Source organism: Pituophis catenifer, unplaced genomic scaffold (assembly GCF_029215685.1).
Source record: "Pituophis catenifer annectens isolate HBS135680 unplaced genomic scaffold, rPitCat1.0.hap2 SCAF_3, whole genome shotgun sequence".
In the NCBI taxonomy this organism is placed as follows: Eukaryota; Metazoa; Chordata; class Lepidosauria; order Squamata; family Colubridae; genus Pituophis; species Pituophis catenifer.
Window position 1 is genome coordinate 54,825,555 of NW_027256883.1, and position 20,186 is coordinate 54,845,740.

The 20,186-nt window shown below is 35.7% G+C and overlaps 1 protein-coding gene across 2 annotated transcripts in view; it reads left to right on the forward strand.

Moving 5' to 3' along the window:
• LDLRAD4 (low density lipoprotein receptor class A domain containing 4) overlaps positions 1-16,336 on the forward strand; it is a 140,920-nt gene extending 124,584 nt beyond the window's left edge. For both annotated transcript variants that reach the window (XM_070940642.1, XM_070940641.1), the window contains exons 2-4: positions 3,922-4,076; positions 14,160-14,213; positions 14,724-16,336. In XM_070940642.1, coding sequence (XP_070796743.1) covers positions 3,972-4,076; positions 14,160-14,213; positions 14,724-15,266 — 702 coding nt within the window. In that variant the 5' untranslated portion in view covers positions 3,922-3,971 and the 3' untranslated portion in view covers positions 15,267-16,336. The remainder of the gene's footprint in view (positions 1-3,921; positions 4,077-14,159; positions 14,214-14,723) is intronic.
• The last annotated feature ends 3,850 nt before the right edge of the window (positions 16,337-20,186 follow it).

The window sequence follows — 20,186 nt, forward strand, 5'->3', positions numbered from 1 at the left end:
AGCGTCTAAAGGCCGGCTTGCCGTCGTCTGGAGGGCGGGAGAGCCGCCGCCGCTGCCTAAGCGAGCAAAGGGAAGTCCGGCCGAGCATAGCTTTTGAAGAAGAAGTCCGAAGCGATGCTCCTCTGCTCGCAGCGGGGCTCCCACTCGAGCGGAGAAGAGCCCGAGGATGCCCGCCGAGGAGCTTAACGCTACCACTTTGAAAGATGCTCGGTCGAAAGACCTGCTTTTTCACAGAGGTATTCCAGCAAACCCCCCCCCCCCCCACCCGCTCTTTTCTCGCGTAGTGTCCCCGCTTTGAAATTTCTTCTGAAAGGCTGCTTTTAATTGTCCTAGTGCCTCGGTGCTACCTTCCGTCCGGTAATTATTTCTCTCTGCAATTCTGGGCTTATGTCTGGGCAACGACACGGTACCCCCATCTGGGTCCCTAATTCAGAAATGGGCAATGTGGCCTCTCCTTAGGCTCTGGGCTTAGCTGGGTATTAAGACCAGACTGTATGGCCGTCGGCAAGGAACTCAGGGGAGAGCTTTCCCAGACAGAGAATCGTTTTAGTCGTCCCTGTTTACAATAACGGCAGCTGAATGAATGAATGAATGAATGAATGAATGAATGAATAAATAACAATAACAACAAACTGCTTCCTCTTTAATGCATGCCTATAGGTGACAAAGCCTATGTATATCAAGGATTTATATTTATTATAGACCAAGGAGCAGTGCAAAAATGTATTAGAGTATCATCAAAACGGTTATCTAGAAGAATTATCTTGATTTGTATCTTTGGCCTTTCGTTTATTTACTTTTTTATTTTCTGCTTCACTTTTTTTCTGTTTTCCCAAAGGCCACCAGATATTTTAGCAAATCATTGCAAATGTAAGTCTTTTCTAACATTGTTGCCTTAATGAAGAATTATTCACGATCAATACTTTTTTACACTTAGGCTGATGTTTCCTTACTGAATGGATCATTTTGAGTTTGATAAGAAAAAAGGAGAGAAAGGACCAAAGCATCTCTTTATAATTTGGAAAACCAATTATTTTGTAACCCAAATTTCCTGGGCTAGAGATTCTCTTCCTCCCTTCTCGCACTTGCAATTAAATAAGTTTTTGTGTATCATGGTAATGTTCAGACAAAAAGAGGAAACACTTTCTTGTAAAAAGAGGAAATGCTCTTTTGTAAAAATATTCAGAGCTCTTGATTTAGTTTAGAAAGCTACACATTTGGCAGATGCAGAAGTAATGGTATTCCATCTATCACTGTATTTCTAGGAAAGCTAAATTAACTACATTAAAATTACTCATGTCTGTTTCACAATAATGCAGTTGGCTCAACTGTTGGGTTATGGGCGTTTAAATTAATATTCGGAAATCCCTTAGTTCAGAGATAGTTGCTTTTAAAACTGAAACTTGTCTTCTAGCTGAGGGAGAGCTTACAGGATACAGAATCAAAGGGAACATTTTGTACCTTCCTGTCACTAATTAAAAGTATAAGGACCTGTAGAAAAATAAAATGTATAGTTGCATATAAAGTTCTTGAACAAAGCAATAGAGATCTGTAATTGGCTGGATTGAAATTGTATCTAGCTAATACAGATTATTGTGAGAAAGTAGCTTGTAAAGCAGAAAAGGATAAATGATCAGTGTATTTTTTTTCAAACTGTACATAAAGTTGCTTTAAGCATGGAAATAACTGACAATATATAGGGAAATATGATCTCCTGCACTGTGTAGTCTATTTAAGAAATGTGACTTAGAACATGTGTCTTTATTGAAAATGTTGCTAGGTTTAACATTTTCAACATTTCAGTCCTAACCCATTTATACCTTTCACTATTAATAGAGAGGATGTTGACCAATACTTTTTAAAGATGTTAATTCTTATTCTTTCCCAAATTATTAGAAGCAATTCTGAATGAAAAAAAAATACTTCACTGTGTTTTACATTTACCAATCCCAATTTACAAGAAAAGAAATGCAGATACACTCTCTGTACTTTTTTATAATTATTTTTAGAATTAATTTGAATGTTTTGCATTTAAACATTCCTCTTGAGAAACTGAATACATTTATGAATTACAGAACCTATTGCAAGAGATTATAAGATTTAACATGATACCAAAATTGTGCATTTTGCCTATAATTGTTTTCATTACAGAGTATTTTGGCAATGGTCAAAGGCATGTTTTGGTTGAAAAGTGGCTGAATTCTAGTCTATATGTGGGCAAACAAAGGCTTGAATTTTGAGGAGTTCTTACACATATGAACAAGTACATTATCAGTCATTGATGTGCTTTTTTCTGTTAATTTTAACAGCTAAAGGTGTGATTCTTCAAGATTAATGATGCGACGTTTGTCCCAAAGTGCCATCATTTTAATTGATGCTGTAATTGAATCCAAGGCGTGTAAAGCAATTATGTCTTCTAAAAGGAAAACATAATGCCCAGGGGCATTTTTTAAAAAATCTTAAAGTCTTTTTTTAGGGGCATTGTGACTTTGAAAAACCACAGTGACTTTCTAGATTAATATCTCATCACCATGGTTTCACTGAAATAACAAAACAAAACAAATCAAGCAAAGGCAATCTCTGATCATTTTGGTGGTTATTGGCTTTAATAAGAGCAGTGTACATTAAGGATTTGTTTTTCTTGAACCAAATCCTTCTAGTTATTAATTCCATTATTATTATTATTATTTATTGAATTTCTATACTACCCTTCTCCCGAAGGACTCAGGGCGGTGAACAGAATAAGATTTCAGATACATATAATATTTTTTTTATTTTTTATTTTATAAACAGTAAATAATAAATTGAGTCAACTTAGTGTATCTGCTAAAACCTTGGCATAGAATTTAGATGTTTATGCTAGCCCTGCTTGTTGAAACAGAAATGTCTTCAGGGCACTTTATCATTATAAAATGATAGCAGGAATAGCTGGTTGCACGTATGAGTATAATAGCAATAATAATAGTAGAATGTTAGAATGGTTTTCTTCTATGATCTGTTCTTTTTTTAGTTACTAATATGTAATACTTAGCATGTTTTTACATAGCCAGAGGAGAATCCTTAGAACTATTTGTGGAAACATTTGTATGAAGATTGTGTTTCTTTGCTTTATAGAATATTTTAAAAAGGTACAACTTAACAAAACAGCATGAGAATATATCAGTTTTGGCCACTTTTGCTATCTCTTTACATAGCATGAGGTATATGACCTGTTGCAATAATAAATAGTATTTTAATATCTGTCTCTTTCTTTCTGCCTTGAAGGATATGTTTTCACACAGTCCTATTATTGGCTTACTTTGAGTATGCTTACTATATACTTTCTAAATGCAATAAGAATTGTATATGTACCATGTTTCCCCGAAAATAAGATCCTGTTTTATATTTTTTTGAACCCTGAAATAAGCGCTTGGCCTTATTGCCATGCGCTCAAAAGCCTGATTGGGCTTGTTATCAGAGGATGTCTTATTTTGGGGGAAACAGGTTAGATGTTACAACAATTATCCCATTACACTTCAGATTTTTTATCTGTTTATTATATGCTTGATCTAGGTCTGTGTCATTAATTACCCTGCAAGCTAAACTTGATGAAATCATTTCTAAAAGAAGGCATGATTACATTGAATTGTAAGATGTGTACAGATCAAAACTCAAAGCATGGTGGGGATTGACTTTTGAAGAGGAGCAAATCTCAATACTGAAGACATAAACAATTCATCTCTGCTATTTCAGTGCTATTTAGTACTTAACTGTCCATAAACAATTATTTTTCTTCTGCGTCTTGGGAATATTTTCATTACTGCGCAGAATTTTGTTTTTTCTTTGACACATTGTGCAATTTATATGTATTGGAAAATTTATTGGAGTTTTGCTGTTTCTTGTTTCTGGCTTTAAATTATATCTTTTTTCTTTTCCTTACAGCGGAACTAGAGTTTATTCAGATTATCATCATCATAGTGGTGATAACTGTTATGATAGTAGTGATCATCTGCTTGCTGAATCATTATAAGGGGTCAACAAGGTCCTTCATCAGTCGTCAGAGCCAAAGCAGGAGGCAAGAGGATTCTTTACAACCAGTGAGTTTAAATTTTTACATATCACTTTCCTTAGGTACAAGAAGCAATGCTTTTGTAGCAGTTTTCTTAATCTTCTTCACTTGGCACACTCCATATGTATTAGGACCTCAGCTCCTGTTGGATTTATATCCTCAGTACATCTTGGGGACACCTGGTGGCAAGAGCTAATTTTCTTGCTTGTCGGCAGTTCAGGGCTAAGCAAAGGAAATAATAGCAATAGTCTCTGATGGATCTCCATATTATTTCATAAAGTTGATTTTCACTTTATGCTAATTGATATAGCAAAATATGTTGTCATTTGGGAGGTAGGTTGCCTTCCTGGAACTGATGACTAGACAAGGACGGTATTTATATATTAGTAATGCTTTGAAGGTAAAGATGAAATCAGCAATCGGATGACTTCATGGATATATTGATCCTGTTTCCTTGACAGCTATATGGAAATGGTTTTGCCAGTGCCTTACATGTACTTTTTAATTTTACAGTTTACCTTATAGCCCTGGTCTGTACTAACCAGATTAGACTCTTATTTAATTTTCCAAGATTATTAAAGATCAGCTAATATTTTTGCTGTTTTTTTAAATCAATCAGTTTGTACAGCTTTTAAAAAGGCTTTGTTTGCAATCTCATGCTTCGACCCAAAAGACTTGGGACAGGCATTCTGTGAGGTTCCTATAGCATAGTGAACTAATTGGAGAGAAAAGCAAGTTTTATGCATAATTGAGGCTTTATTTTTTAATCTCAGTCCCAAATGAGAATTTGTCTTCTGTGAATAGAAGCTGTGTGCCTAATGAACAAAGAAAGATGTCAACTGTTGCTAAAAACAGAAATAGAAATGACACCATATATGAAATAGAAGAAACTTTGCCTTTTTGTTTTAACCAACTTCTGCTTTGTTTTTTTTTTAAACAAATTTGTTTTTTTAAAAACAAAGCAGAAGTAGATAAAACAAAAAGGCAAAAATATATTGTTTTGACTGCTCTTTCAATTAATTAAACTCTTGCAAAGGTTAAAGAAAGGATAGTTTATTCCCTCTGGAAAATATCTTGATGCAGGAAAAATAAGTTTGAGCAGACATAATTGTTTCCTTAAAAAACAAACCTTTAAAAATTAAGGACAATCTGCTTTCATTTTAATGAATGTGTGTGGTTTCTTGTGCTGTGTGTGTATTTATTTTAGGCCACTGCAGCAATCTAGTTTCATAGGGGAAAATAATAATTGGGACACAGATGGCTCCTAATGCCTGACAGCTAGTCCTTAAAGAACCTGCATCTTTTCCTGGGCTTGCATAGAAGAAAATGACATGTTTAGTTTAGGGTGGTCACCATGTGTGTATCCATGCACACTTCCAAAAATCTGTTTCCTTTCTAATCCAAATTTCTGCATAGACCTTTTATTCTTATTGATTAAATTATATACTTCCCAGAGCCCATCTTCAAGTTAAATGGGCAGTTAAGAAATAAAATATAAATAAGTAAGTAAGTAAGTAAATAAGTTAATAGTGGCAGTGCAGATTGTATTATTAAATTTAGAAAATTTGCAGATGAATAATGCGTAAGGCTACTGCAAACTTCTTAGCTATGTATAAAAGTATATGTAAACCTTTTTTCATTTGAAATAAAAGTATTCCCTAAGATTGAACTAGGGTATGACATTAATGTTTTTAAAGGAAACTCTGTCTTACATCACTGCAGGTTTATGAATAGCTAAAATGTATATATTTTCCTCCTATCCCATAAATTCATAATTTGTTACAGCTATACTGTGAAAAGCTTATAGCAGACCACCTTGAATAATCATCATGTGAAGAAGCTGCCCTATGTGGCTGCAAACTATTAGTCCATTTAGATTCCTTGTCGGCTTTGTACAGTAGAATTTCAGAGTTCTCTGAGTGGTATTAGATCAGAGTTTCTCAACTTTGGCAACTTTTAAGAAGTTTGGACTTCAACTCCCAGAATTTCCCAGTCAACATGCTGACTAGAGAAATTCTGGGTTTTGAGATGAGATCCACCCTTCTTAAATTTAACAAGGTTGAGAAATACTGTATTAGATGATGGGATAAAGAGTAGGGGTAGTTCTGCAATAGGATGGTGAAGCAGTAGAAAGGTAAAAGAGAGGAACACACATTTCCTCAGAGCAGTTGCTGAGAATTGGACAGATTTCAGCTGACAGAGGAAATAGGGAGGACAGGATGTGAAACTGCTCTTTCACCGGTCCTTTCATTTTCTTTAAAATCACTTTTAGACATTTGTGCATTGAATCAGTATATGAGTAAAGGCATGAGTGTTCTGACTTCATCCTTCCTTCTGACACTATACTCACTAGTTTGGATTACTGCTGGATATTTGTTTACATGAATGTCTGCCTGGCAGAAGCCTTACAACTTTAGCCATTATATAGCATTATAAGAGACCCAATTTGATGTAGTAGTTAAGGTATCAGACTAGAAACCGGGAGACCACAAGCTCTAGTCCCACTTTATACACAGAGCCAGCTGAGTGACCTTGGACCAATCACTTTCAGCCCTAGCAAGGAGCCAATGGAAAACCACTTCTGAAAACATTACAGAGAAAAATGCAAGAAAAAAAAGCATATATTGCCTCATTGTTTAAGAAAACAGACAACATAAAATTCTAATCTTGGAAAAATATTTTCCCAGTGTTTTCAGATTTTTTTTCAGGTTTTCAACAAACTTCACTTTCATTTCTAATTTCTTTGTGTTTATGTGATTCTATATATTTTCCGGTGAAATACAACTTTTCTCAAACTATGTGCTTAGAATACCTTGTCCATTTTAATGCATTATGAACGTACATTTCAAAGAAATATTTTTAAAGAAATAAAATGGGTCTCTTCTCTGCCCCAAGGGAGGGTTAGACAGTATCTAGGACAAAAGGCTTTGGTGTGCAACAGTAATATTCAGTATTTAAGACCTCTTGCTGCCACCTAGAGATGACATTAAAAATAATACTCTAAACCATTTATTGGTGAATGCAACAAAACTTTTATGTATTACTGTGAATATATTTTTGTGAGACACGCACACACAAAACACACTTTTAAAGACTGATGAAAGAATCCAGGGTTTACAAATATTAATGCTGGGCAAGGATATGTGCTTCATTGCTGAAGAAAATCTTTATGATAGGATGTATACAAATTTCTATTGATGAGCCATGCCCATTTTTGTTAGTGATTCAAAAGCTTTAACCTATAAATACTCATATCTGAAATTGGCATTCATCTCTATTTTAGTCCAATGTACAGATCGTATGTCGGTTTAACAGATGAATTGTTGAATTAATATTTATAATCCTGTGTAATGTAGAAGAACAGTGTGCTAGAAGTACAACCTGCTTTATTTCTGAGAAATGGTTACAAATGGAATTTTAATTCTAAAGAGGAACTATTCTGTAAGGGTAAACTTGAAGAATAGCAGAGAGTGGAGAAAATCTCCATCCAAAGGAAATAGTGAAGGAGAGAACTCTTATTTGATCACAGATTTGTTTGGGCATGGAATGACAAATTGCACCCAGAACTGCATTCTGGCATGTTCTATATACCAGCACCGTATTTTTCAGAGTATAAGACGCACCTTCCCCCCCCTAAAAGAGGCTGAAAATTTGGGTGTGTCTTATACTCTGAATGTAGCTTTTTCGAAGCTTTTTTTTTCAGCCCTAACGATGCTAGCCATCTTCCACGCACTTTGCTTGCTACCTCCAACTCTCAGCTGTGTTTTAGAAGCTGTGTTTTTTATCCTCAAGCAGGGGATAAAAAGCGTGCATGCTCAAAACCAGCAAATTAATGTGCTGAAGCTGACCAGACTAAGGATGCTAGCCTGATGATACCTAGTAGGCAGATTTCCCCCCCCACTATTTTCCTCCCCAAAAACTAAGCTGCGTCTTATACTCCGAAAAATACAGTAATTATAAGGGACAATTAATTGATGGAAGTCTGTTCCCACCTATTTTTAAATTCTATACTCTATAAAATTGTATTTATTTGAATGTTTCAGTTGTCACTGTGTTTTGCTATTAAATAAATGGTTTTCAGCAAATGTGTTTGTTTTAGTGAACATCTTAAATCAATTTCCAAATCTCATGTTAGTGATTTTGGTGGCCAAGTCGTGCTTTTCATTTTTGTTCATGAATGACTTACTTTATATAGTGGTTTAGGCAGAAGTAGTAATATTTTATCAATCATAATCATAATACAGGCAGCATTAATGTTTTTTTTTATTTGTAGAATGTAGCAACCTAAATTTAGTTAAATTTAAAAATCCATTGGCTCCAAATTCCCAAATTCTTTTATATTATCCATGTTCACCCTTTACTAAAATTCACACTGATGATCTTTGGCACCTGCTGCTTTGACCGACGTGACAGCAGCTTCCTGCTGTTTTCTAGAGGACTTGTATTTTGTATGCACATTGGATTTCACATGAGACAGAGCACACAGTCTTAACTAATAAGGAAAACAAGGCACGTTTACTTCTACAGGCAATAACATTGATGTTAGGAGGAAAGCAGATATCACTAGAACAACATTTTCCAGCGTTTATCTAGAACAAACATATAATGTGCACTTTGAATTTGTAACAGTATGTAATGCTTTGCCTGCAAAGGGAAAAATAGTGTGCTGGATTGTGCATGACACATAGCACCAATAAGAACATGACTTTTCCCAAGATTATACTACTCTCAGCTGAGAGTGGACTGATGATGTTACCTAGTTTGGATAATGAAATGTCTACAGGAAAACAACCAACCTCAGTGAGCACCAAAGGCTCCTCATATCAACCCTGAGCTACAAATAGTCTCCATATCAGCTTGAATTCACTTTCACATTATTTATTTATAATATTTATTTGCCGCCCATCTCGTATCCAAAGACTCTGGACATTCATGGCATTTCTAGTATTATAAGCCCAATAACTGAAAACCATTGCATTTATAATAATTAACCACAATTTAGTTCCCATTGATTATAATTAAAAGTTGGATTCAGATCCTAGATGAAGAGAGTACATTGACAGAGTGCTGTGTATATAGAAGCATTTGTACACATTTTTCATGAGGGTAATTTTGTTAATTCTGTCACTGTTGGAATGTTTGACAGTTTGTAGCAAGTTTATGGATTCAGGAAATGGGGTCTTAACTCAAAGTTTCTTCAGCCAAATAAACATTAAGTGAAGATGCTGAGTTAAGATATTCAGTAGAATGAAGCACTTGCTTCAGTGCTTTCTTGGTGGTGGATATAAAGATTAAAGTGTCTTTATTTAAAATAAAATTATGTCATCTTTTAAACATGTAAATAGCTTAAAATGTTTGACTATTTCCTGACTGCATGATAGTTATACAGAAACATGAGACATAAATTAAATAAGAGATAAGAGTATAAAATACTATGAGATCTTTATAATAACTTTTTATTTGTATAGATTTAGTTTTCATAGTGACTGGATCAGAAATGTTGCATGTTGCATATGAAATTCTTGTTATTGATGGTGCTACCCACCTCACCTTGTTACTGCTTTCTTTAGGCTTTTTTAAGGTGCTTAACTTAGAAAAGCAAAATTCCAGAAACATGTTCATACTCTAAGAAGAAACAAGGGCCAACTTCACTTACATTTAATAGTGTAACAAACATGACCTACCAATACGTTTTTAATGCCATCCCCATGACATTACATCCATCTATTCTCATCTCATGAGTGAGACAGATTGGTAGTACAAGTTTTAAAGTAATATATTTTGCTTTATTCTGCCTCAATGAAGGGCAGCCACAAAATGCAAAAAAATCTGTTAGGCTTAGTTCAGTGACAGTCAGATGACAGTACTGACTTGAGAGAATGGTTATAGATACAGGATAGGAATCAGCAGTGGGGACTGCTGATTATAGATTGATATACTTTGAGTAGAGAGCACTTCAGCTTGGCAGTGGAGAAAGACCTATAGCCTTGTTAGAAAAAAAACCACTGTGTTTTGTGAGTGTATATGTGTATTTGAGGGATAAGTTCCAAGAGTAGTGTAATTTAAGAATATGATGCTAAACAAGATGATATCAAAATTGTATGCAAAATAGATCAGTGGAACTGAACCTAGCATGGGGAAAACAGTGAATATTATTACCTTGTCTCTCTAATCATATTGCACACGCATTGACCAGGCAGTCCTCAGGATCTTCGATAAAGCTTTGGAAGATCTTATTCTCATGATCCTTATGACTAAATACTGTGCCCAAGCCTCCGTTACACTGTAGTTTCCGCATTACATGGAAAAATTCATTTATAGAGGAATTGCTGCAAACAATTGTCCTGAAACCTGTTGTACTTATTCATTAATTATGATTCTTTAATGAAGATATTGCACAGCAGAATTTCCTGTCCAATTATATTGGAAGGGAGGGATCCCTGTTCTTAAGTAGCCTTATAGCGTTATAAGCAGGGTTATAAAGGAAACTTTTCTTCTTCTGTGAAGTAGCATTCCCACAGGGATTAGATTAGCATCAATCCTATGGCATTTAGGACAGTCATTGAGACCTAGCTATTCTAGGAGGTATTTAGAGACTGGTTAGAAAAATGAAATCTCTCTCTCTCTCTCTCTCTCTCTCTCTCTCCCTCCCTCCCTCCCCCTCTTTCTCTCTCTCACACACACGAATTAAATGGTGCTTTATCTTATTTCTTGGTTAAATTATATTATACTTTCTATTTTGTTACTCTATTTGGAGATTGGAATGTACAGTGCTTATAGTCATTTGCAACTGAATTATGTTATGAGCTTGAATAAGAAATAAAAATGAAGTATATAGATTTAGCATCATAGGCCTTAGATCAAAACACACTCACCTCAGTGTTTGTGGAGATTCTCAGTCATCCAGGTCATGGTTGTCCCAAAGATGCTTTTTCAAGAGGCAACTGTACTTTCTGGTTTTCTTTGAAGACCTTTCGCTTCTCATCCAAGAAGCTTCTTCAGCTCTGACTGAAGAAGCTTCTTCAGCTTCTTCTTCCCCACTATCCAGTCAGAGCTAAAGAAGCTATTTGGATGAGAAGCAAAACCTCTTCAAAGAAAAAACAGTTGCCTCTTGAAAAAGCACCTTTGGGACACTCACTGCAGAATTGGCCCCAAGCTATTAGGGCACAAAGTAAGAAAATTCCAGAAACATGTTCATATTCTAAGAAGATACAAGGGCCAACTCTTGGGTGAAGTACCACCAGTACACTGATGACACTCAGCTGTACATCTCCACCCCGGACCACCCCAATGATGCCCTTGAAGTGATGTCCCAGTGCCTGGAGGCTGTATGGATCTGGATGGGGAGAAACAGACTAAGGCTCAACCCATCCAAGACCGAGTGCCTGTGGTTTCCAACATCCTGATATAGTCAGTTGGTGCCATCACTGACTATTGCGGGCGAATCGTTGACCCCCATGGAGAGGGCTCGCAACTTGGGTGTCCTCCTGGACTCACAGCTGTCTTTAGAAGAGCACTTGACGGCTGTGGCCGGGAGGGCATTTTATCAGTTCGCCTGATTCACCAGTTGCGTCCCTTTCTGGATCGGTACTCGTTAAATACGGTCACTCATGCCCTCGTCACTTCCCGCCTGGACTACTGCAATAATGCTCTCTACACAGGGCTCCCCTTGAGGAGTAACCCGGAGGCTCCAGCTAGTCCAGAATGCGGCCGCGCGGATGGTTATGGGAGCGACGTGGCACTCCCATGTGATCCCCCTCCTGCGCAAGCTGCACTGGCTCCCGGTGGTCTTCCAGGTGCGCTTCAATGTTTTGGTTACCACCTTTAGAGCGCTCCATGGCTTAGGACTGGGGTATCTACGAGACCGCCTTCTGCCACCAGTAGCCTCTCACCGACCAGTATGCTCCCATAGAGAGGGACTTCTTAGGGTGCCGTCGGTCAAACAGTGTCGACTGGCAGCCCCCAGGGGGAGAGCCTTCTCTGTGGGGGCACCTGCCATCTGGAACGAGCTCCCCCAGGAGATACGGAGGATCCCGGATCTGCGCGCTTTCCGCCATGACCTCAAAACATTCCTATTCCAGCAGGCCGGCCTGGCCTAACCTCTCTTTTAAACTGTTTTTAAATTTTTTAAATTTTAAATTTGTCTTGTAAATATGGGGTGTTTTAAATTTTGTTCTCTGGGCCAATTTATTTAATTGTATTTTAATGGTTTTTTAACATTTGTATTATATGTGTTTTATCTTTTGGCTGTTCACTGCCCTGAGTCCTTCGGGAGTAGGGCGGTATACAAATTCAATAAATAATAATAATAATAATAATAATAATAATAATAATAATAATAATAATAATAATAATAATAATAATGGACCCAGATGGAGTTAGACAATTTGGACAGAAAAACAAGGAAGCTTATGACAATGAATCATGCCTTGCACCCTAAAAGTGATGTTGACCAATTATATTTACCAAGAGCAGAGGGTGGTCGAGGACTCCTACAAGTAAAGCAGATTGTGGAAGAAGAAAAATGCAGCTTGAATGATTACATCCAGAAAAGTGAAGAACCAATGATTAAGGAAGTAAATAAAGGATGCCTTTTAAAGATAACTAAAACAAAAGCAGAATATAAGAAAGAAGTAATTGAGCAGCGAGCTGAAAATTGGAAACACAAAACTCTGCATGGCCAATACTTGAAAAGTATTGAATACTTGAAAAGTATTGAAGACAAAGCTGACCAGAAACTAACTTGGAACTGGTTAAGATCAGGAGTACTGAAAAAAGAAACAAAAAGCTTTATTTTGGCAGCTCAAGAACAAGCCCTAGCCACAAACTGCATGAAGGCAAAAATTCAACATGTTACCACCAACAGCAAATGCCACCTCTGCAATGAGAAAGATGAGACAGTCGACCACCTGATTAGTGGGTGCAGCAAAATTTCACAAACTGACTACCTACAACGCCATGACCGTGTTGCTAAAATCATTCACTGGAAATTGTGCCAGAAGTTTGGATTTGAGTACAGCAAAAACCACTGGGAACATCAGGTTGAGAAAGTTTTAGAGAATGAGAAACTCAAGATCTTGTGGGACTTTAGGATTCAGACTGACAGGCACTTGGTCCACAACACACCTGACATAACAATAGTTGAAAAGAAAAAAGTATGGTTCATTGACATTGCAATACCTGGTGATGCACGAATTGAAGATAAGCAGCAAGAAAAAATCACAAAGTACCGGGACTTACAAATTGAAGTTGAGCGACTGTGGAAAAAGAAATCGTGTGTTGTCCCGATTGTAATTGGAGCCCTTGGAGCAATACCCAAAGGGCTACCCCGCTATTTAGAAATTCTAAATTTGCCGGACTTGAACATTTTGACTCTACAAAAAACCACCTTACTCGGAACAGCTTACATCCTCCGACGATACCTTAACAGTTCCTAGGTCCTTGGTTAGGACTCGAGCTGCTGAGCTATTAACCAGCCTCAAAGGCTGTGAATCTCACTAAAGATTAACCAATAAATAATAATAATAATAACTGCTCCACTTACATTTAATAGTGTAACAAACATGACCTGCCAATATGTTTTTAATGCCATCCCCATGACATTACATCTGAAATGTGTATGCTTCAGTAGAAATTGTGCACTAATGTTGAAGTTATGACAGTAATTAACCCTGGCAATTACAGGTCATAATGGTCATAAAGCAGGTCACCATATCACCAGACATGATTTTATTAAATTTTCTGCAGCAGTCAAGTGAACATGATGGTAATTAAGCAAATCCATTGATTATTGCTGGGCAGTTTTTTCTGGAAAGCAGAAATAAACACCGGTTTCGAGAAAAACTTCATAAATTGTGGTCACATGAGTACATGGTGCTGCAAATGGGTGTAAATGCAGGTAAGATGTTGAGCGTCCAAAATGTGGTCATGTGACCACAGGAGGGGCTGCAGAACTTCAAAACCAAGTTGTAAGTAGCTTTTTGGAGGTCCATCATGACTTCAGTCGTTAAGTGACTGGTGGTAAGTTGAGGACTACCTGTAAAACCCACACATGTAAGTGGCATGTAGCTCTTAAATGCTGAAGCTTTTCTTTTTTTTCTTTGTGTCCTAGGAGGGGTGTCTGTGGCCTTCTGACAGCTCATCTTCTCGACAAGGACCTTCAGAGGTAAGCCACAGAAAGGATCACCAGGGATTCCTTCTTATTTTGAAATTTCAATTATTTGATTTTCTAATGGAGAGGGAAGCAATGTAGTATGGAAGTCACATGTGGCATTGTGGCAATTATGTTGCTGCTCTTAACTATAAGCATATACCTGTAGATTTCAGAATTAAAAAGTATTATAGAAGGAAGAGAAAGTTGATTGCTGTGGTTGCACATTTACCTGAACTTCAGTTTCCCTGCAATACTGTATTGACAAATACTATGGAAAGTGCTTGGAAGATTACATTGGAATATGCTTTCTTAAGGAATTGTTCTGCTTTTAGATAATTTTGTAAAGCAGTATAATAATCATAATAAGATCTCCTAAGGAATCTTTTTTCCCTCTGAAATTGTTTCAACACCAAATTGGATTTTTTAAAATGTATGTGTTTGTATGTATGTGTGCACTCAAAATGTTGCATGCATTTCTGAATATTTTTTAGGTTTGACTATACTGATTGCTTTACATTGCAGATTATGTATGCCCCACGTTCCAGGGATAGATTTACCGCTCCATCTTTTCTGCAGCGAGAACATTTCAGTCGCTTCCAGCCAACTTATCCCTATGTGCAGCACGAGATTGATCTGCCTCCTACAATCTCTCTTTCTGATGGTGAAGAGCCACCACCATACCAAGGGCCCTGCACTCTGCAGCTTCGGGATCCAGAACAACAGATGGAACTTAACAGAGAATCCGTGAGGGCACCACCAAACAGAACTATATTTGACAGCGACTTGATAGATGTTTCAGTATATAATGCGGGCCCTTGCCCACCAAGCAGCAATTCGGGAATAAGTGCAACCAATTATAGCAGTAATGGAAGGATGGAAGGACCACCCCCAACTTACAGTGAGGTCATGGGGCATTATCCGGGTTCCTCTTTTTTCCATCACCAGCAAAGCAACGCGCCTTCTTCATCACAGAGGGGGAGCAGACTTCAGTTTCAGCAGAACAATTCAGAGAGCACAATAGTCCCTATTGAAAGCAAAGACAGGAAACCAGGAAACTTTGTCTAGTTTCTTTTTCCGTGTGCACTTGAAGAGAGACGGGAGAATCAAACAGGAGCATAAGGGAAGCTTCTATGCCCCTGTGCACAATATTGTTAAAAGTTCATGTGACACAATTTAGTAAAACCAAACGTACAAAGCTGTTCTTTATTTCCGATTCCTTTAATGGGAAGTGCATGAAAATTGTTTTGAAATAATTGCAACCTTCCAGTCAGTTTGGCCATGAGCAGTGTTTTTTAAAAAATATATTATTTTTTTAATAACGTATTTGAATTATTTAATTTTAAGAAGTAACAGGCACAGAAACATTGGCCTGTTTTATAGTAAGTTAAAGCCTAAAAGAGGAGAGTTAAGAAAGATTACTAGCTAAATGGGGGCAAAATTGGCCAGTTTGCTTTCCCTCCCTTCTCCCAGAATATATGATTTCTTTTTTCCTGTTTCCACATTTATGTTGTGTGCCAAGTTTTTTTAGAAAAAAAAAACTAAAAGAATACAAGGAGTTAATTTGTGTTGTGATACTAGTGTGTTAAATTTGCACTATCTTTCATGTTTTAAATATCTACGAAGGAACTGTTTTACCTATAAGGTTCTTCTATAAGGTGTCTTTTCACCTTTTCATTATTAGCCCCCAGGACTTTGCCCAGGCCTCTATTGATGATCCCATTTTGGGGCATACAGATTTAAATAGGTTTCTTATCATTCTACATAACTGACAATAAATGATAGAAGATGTTTTAACATGTTACTGTTTGCAATAATTTTGCATTCAAATAGGGTATCAGCAAATTCTCTTAGAAATTTATAGGTGGAAGAAAGCAAATGTGAAAATACAGAAGCACCTTCTTTAGGTGGTTTTTAGCTACAAGCCATTTGTTATACTAGAACAGATTAAATGCCACATTTACTTTTTTTTGTAACTATAGCTATAACTTAACTGCTTGTCACCCTTTTTTTTTTTACACGATTCAGTGTCAGTAGTACTTAAAGCTTTTGCAAATTTTTATCTTCAGTGTAGTCCATAATATATTCAGTCATATAGCCTTACTTACATCATACAATAAATGATTTAAAAAGTACAACATGGATTCTGCTGTTAAATTATAATTATGTTGCTTAATATTAGTTTTTTGTGTTTTACTTTCTAAAGACAGTGATCTATTCTCAGTCTGCGTTTCTTATCTGATAATGTGGGAATAATTGATTGCAGAATGCTACCAGGAACTGCTTCAGAGTATTAATCAGTTTTACAATTGGTTAATGTTGTTCTGCATCAAATTGATTTTAAATCTATTGTGCAAGCAATCACATAATGTTTTAGATCTTTTTTTCTTAATTGAAATTTCTTACTCTCTTGAATGCCACATTAGGACTGCTCCAGTTTTTAGACTTGGACTCTAAAGTATTCCAGCAATTTTGATCTGTTTTGGAATCCTCAGTTATTGGCTTTTATGCTTGATCGTGTATTTTTAGTAAATTGAAAGAGTTTTGAAGGAAATGGTTTTCTATTCAAAAGCACAGCTAAAGCACAACAGGCACTTCAAATATGGTGAGCAAATGAACTTTAAAAGAAAACAAAAGAAAATCTATAGAGTTCTGATATTCTGGGCAAAATTGCAATTGCAGACAAGTTTCCTTCAAATTTTCCTTTTTTATGGTTTTTATAGGCAACATTTTCCTAATTGAAATAGTCTAACAAGGACATCAATGGCACTATAACAATGTACTGTACTGATACCTTTGTTCTGTTTGCAGAATTTTTTTTCTCTTTCCGGAGGACTTCTATAACCTGAAGTAAGTTAGAGTGAAATCTGGAATCTGAACTCAGTTTCTGATCTATGCAGAGTTTTTATGCCAAAATAGCATGTGTGGTGGATGTGTGTTTTAATTCCATCTCTGTCTGGAAGCTTTCATAAACCTTAAAAGTGAACTCAATGACTAGCTTGAAAAAATCCTTAAATAACAATTCTGTTGTAAGGATAGAATCCTGTTTTTGTAATTGGGTAGAATCTGTTTATGTCCTGATTATGTAGCCATGATTTAGAAGCTATTTTTCTGATCCTTGTGATCTTTACTGATTCACATATCTGTCATGTGACAATTGTAAAAACTCTGTGATATATATGTGAAACAGCCATTACAAGTTGGCATCTTCAAGTTTTCATATTTGGTGAACATTGTTTCTTTCAATAGATGTAAATTTTTTTTGATACTATTTGGTGTTGCCCGTTTAAAAATGTAAGACTGAAATCCAGTGACTATTTTTGAAACCCTGATTTCCAAATGAAATTTCTCTGAACTAAAACTCAGAATGACATAGTCATATATGACATATTTTAAATTATAACTCGGGTTTAGCCAAGAGAGCAAAACTCACGTTAATACAGTTTTATAGTTATATAAAAATATTCATTGTATGAATGGATAATTAAGTCAACCCTACTTTTTGACTTTGGAAGTTGTCAGTCTTAACTGGAAACTCTTGAATATGTAGATGGAAAGTCGGTATAATGATTAAATGCTTGAAATTGAATTTTATGTACTATTTATTCAAAATGATATTTCATAAAAAGTAATTTTATTTGATGTTAAACCCAATATTAATTTAAGCACTGACATAATTTTTAGATTACTAGAAAACTCCCTCAAACTGCTAAACTCTATTTCATTTTTTTTCTTTTTTTTCCCCTTCCCCAAATGTTTTACTGTTTTGGTCCCATTATTGCTGAAAGCTCTGGATAGTTCTTGTATTAGGATTCAAAATGGGCTACAATGTAGGAACAGATGCTTTAGAAATGAGCCTTTCCTTGTGCAATGTAATTACTGGAATTTCCTTTAAATAATGCCATTTTGGAACAGTGCCATAACAATCTCAGTAGGTTGATTTTATGTTTCTTTTTTTCCCTTTTTTCTTCCAACTCTTTTTTGAACCTGGCACCTCTGTATTATCTTCTCTTACTACTGTCATATTTATATTTTCCAGAAATGTTGTTTGAAAGCTTTATCTCAAATTCATATGAAAGCAGTCTGTTTAGGAGTTAGAATAGGAATTAATGGGAAGCTTAGAAATATGTTAATTCTAGAGTGTTGCTTCAGAAACGGCATCTTCAAATGGTATTTTATAGGGCAAATATTTTTAATGAGATAGATTCATAAGAGTGAAGTATTTGGGACTTTTAAAGGTTGAAATTATTTGTCTCTCTTTTAATGGTGAAAATGCTGTCAGCTTAAATCTGAAACTGAGTATTTTGGGCTTTTGGGATCCAGATGAAATGTTAAGAAGGATAGTGATAAGTTGTAGTGACAAGTCTTATGAAAACATTTTGTAAGGTGGAGCATCAAATGACAGCCTCCCTACATCAGTATTTATCTTACTAAAAGCTGACTAAAAGTTATTGCAGTAGGAAATGTCATACTTTTCTGCAACCTGGCAGTCAAAATAGAGTAGTATTGTCCATTTTATGACCCTTTCAAAATTGGTTGTCTATCTGTCTAATAATGGGTTGGCCTTGTCCAGGAGCTAGCAATACATAACATGCAAGCCACATCTACATGATAAAATTATTGTAATAAAATTAATTTCATGTTTTGCATTTTTTTTAAAAAGGAGCAACATTTATAGACAAACCAGCAGTTTATTCAAAATTGTATACATTAGTAATTTTATACCTATATATACAAGGCATAATTAATCCAAACTTTTGAAAAATGCAGTCCATGAAAATTTTCTTTTGATACGTAATTACAGTTGTGTGCAGCTCTCAACCATCTAAATATCAAATGTTATAAATAAGTTGTGTATATTTGTAATGCACAAACGTATACATAAACAGTCTTTTTTTACTTAGGTCATCTTTTAATTAAGATAGAGGGTCTTGCTTAACCCAGGAATAATTGCTATTTATTTTCAGGTTAGAATCCAGTTAGTTATTCTTATCAAATTTTTTTTATCAAATAAAAAATGTCGTAGTATAAGTTTTCTGTATTCAAAGAATAAGCACACACAGGAATTAGTAACAGAATTAATATAAACACTTTCTTAATTAACAAAAATCATTATTTCATTTGTTCTGAAACCTTTCTTTCATTAAAGTATTCCTCATCATGTACAACATAGTTGATTAGGATCTCAGAAGTCTAGCTGTAACCTCAAAAGTTCTCCACTTGCCAAAAAAGTCATATAGAAATAAATGGCTTTAATCTGCTTTTAAACCATACAATTAAAGCCCATCTCCCCTCCTTTTTTTTTTCCTTTTTCAGATTACTTGTAGCAATCTATATATAACTACGCAGTAATGAGTCTTGTGGTTTGTTTTGATATATTGTAACCACATACAGGCTTACAACCTAAATGTTCTAAATTAAGTCTCATTAACTCAATTTGTCATCCTATATGCATTTCCAAGAATTAGACAATATGCCTATATGCATTTCCAAGAATTAGCCAACAAACAATATGTTTGTTGTGTATGAAACACAGCAATGTATGTTATACTTTCAGCTTCTTACAATGTCATGTAGTATCCTTGTGCAACATAGGTATAGATACTGGATTCTTTCTCTGCATGCTTTATGCTCCATAACTTCAGATAATTTGCACAGGACCTCTTAGGATCATAAGGTTGGGGAAGGAAGAAGATTTTATATGTGAGGTTTAAGGTATTTGTGAAGTAAATTGGGTTAGTTTTCACTGATCAAGTGTATTGATCTTTCCAAAGGCATGTAACATCCTTTTAAATATTGGTGCGGAAGTGGGTATTAAATTCAAGAAAAACATATATGAATCTCAATTGCAGGCAATTTGAGTCTAAATCTCTCAGTGATGTTGAAGGACAATTAAGTGGACAATTTGTATTTATAAACTAACACATTTGATCAAACCATTTAAACTCTTTAATATCAAAAACTACATTGTCATGAAGTTATGCTTGA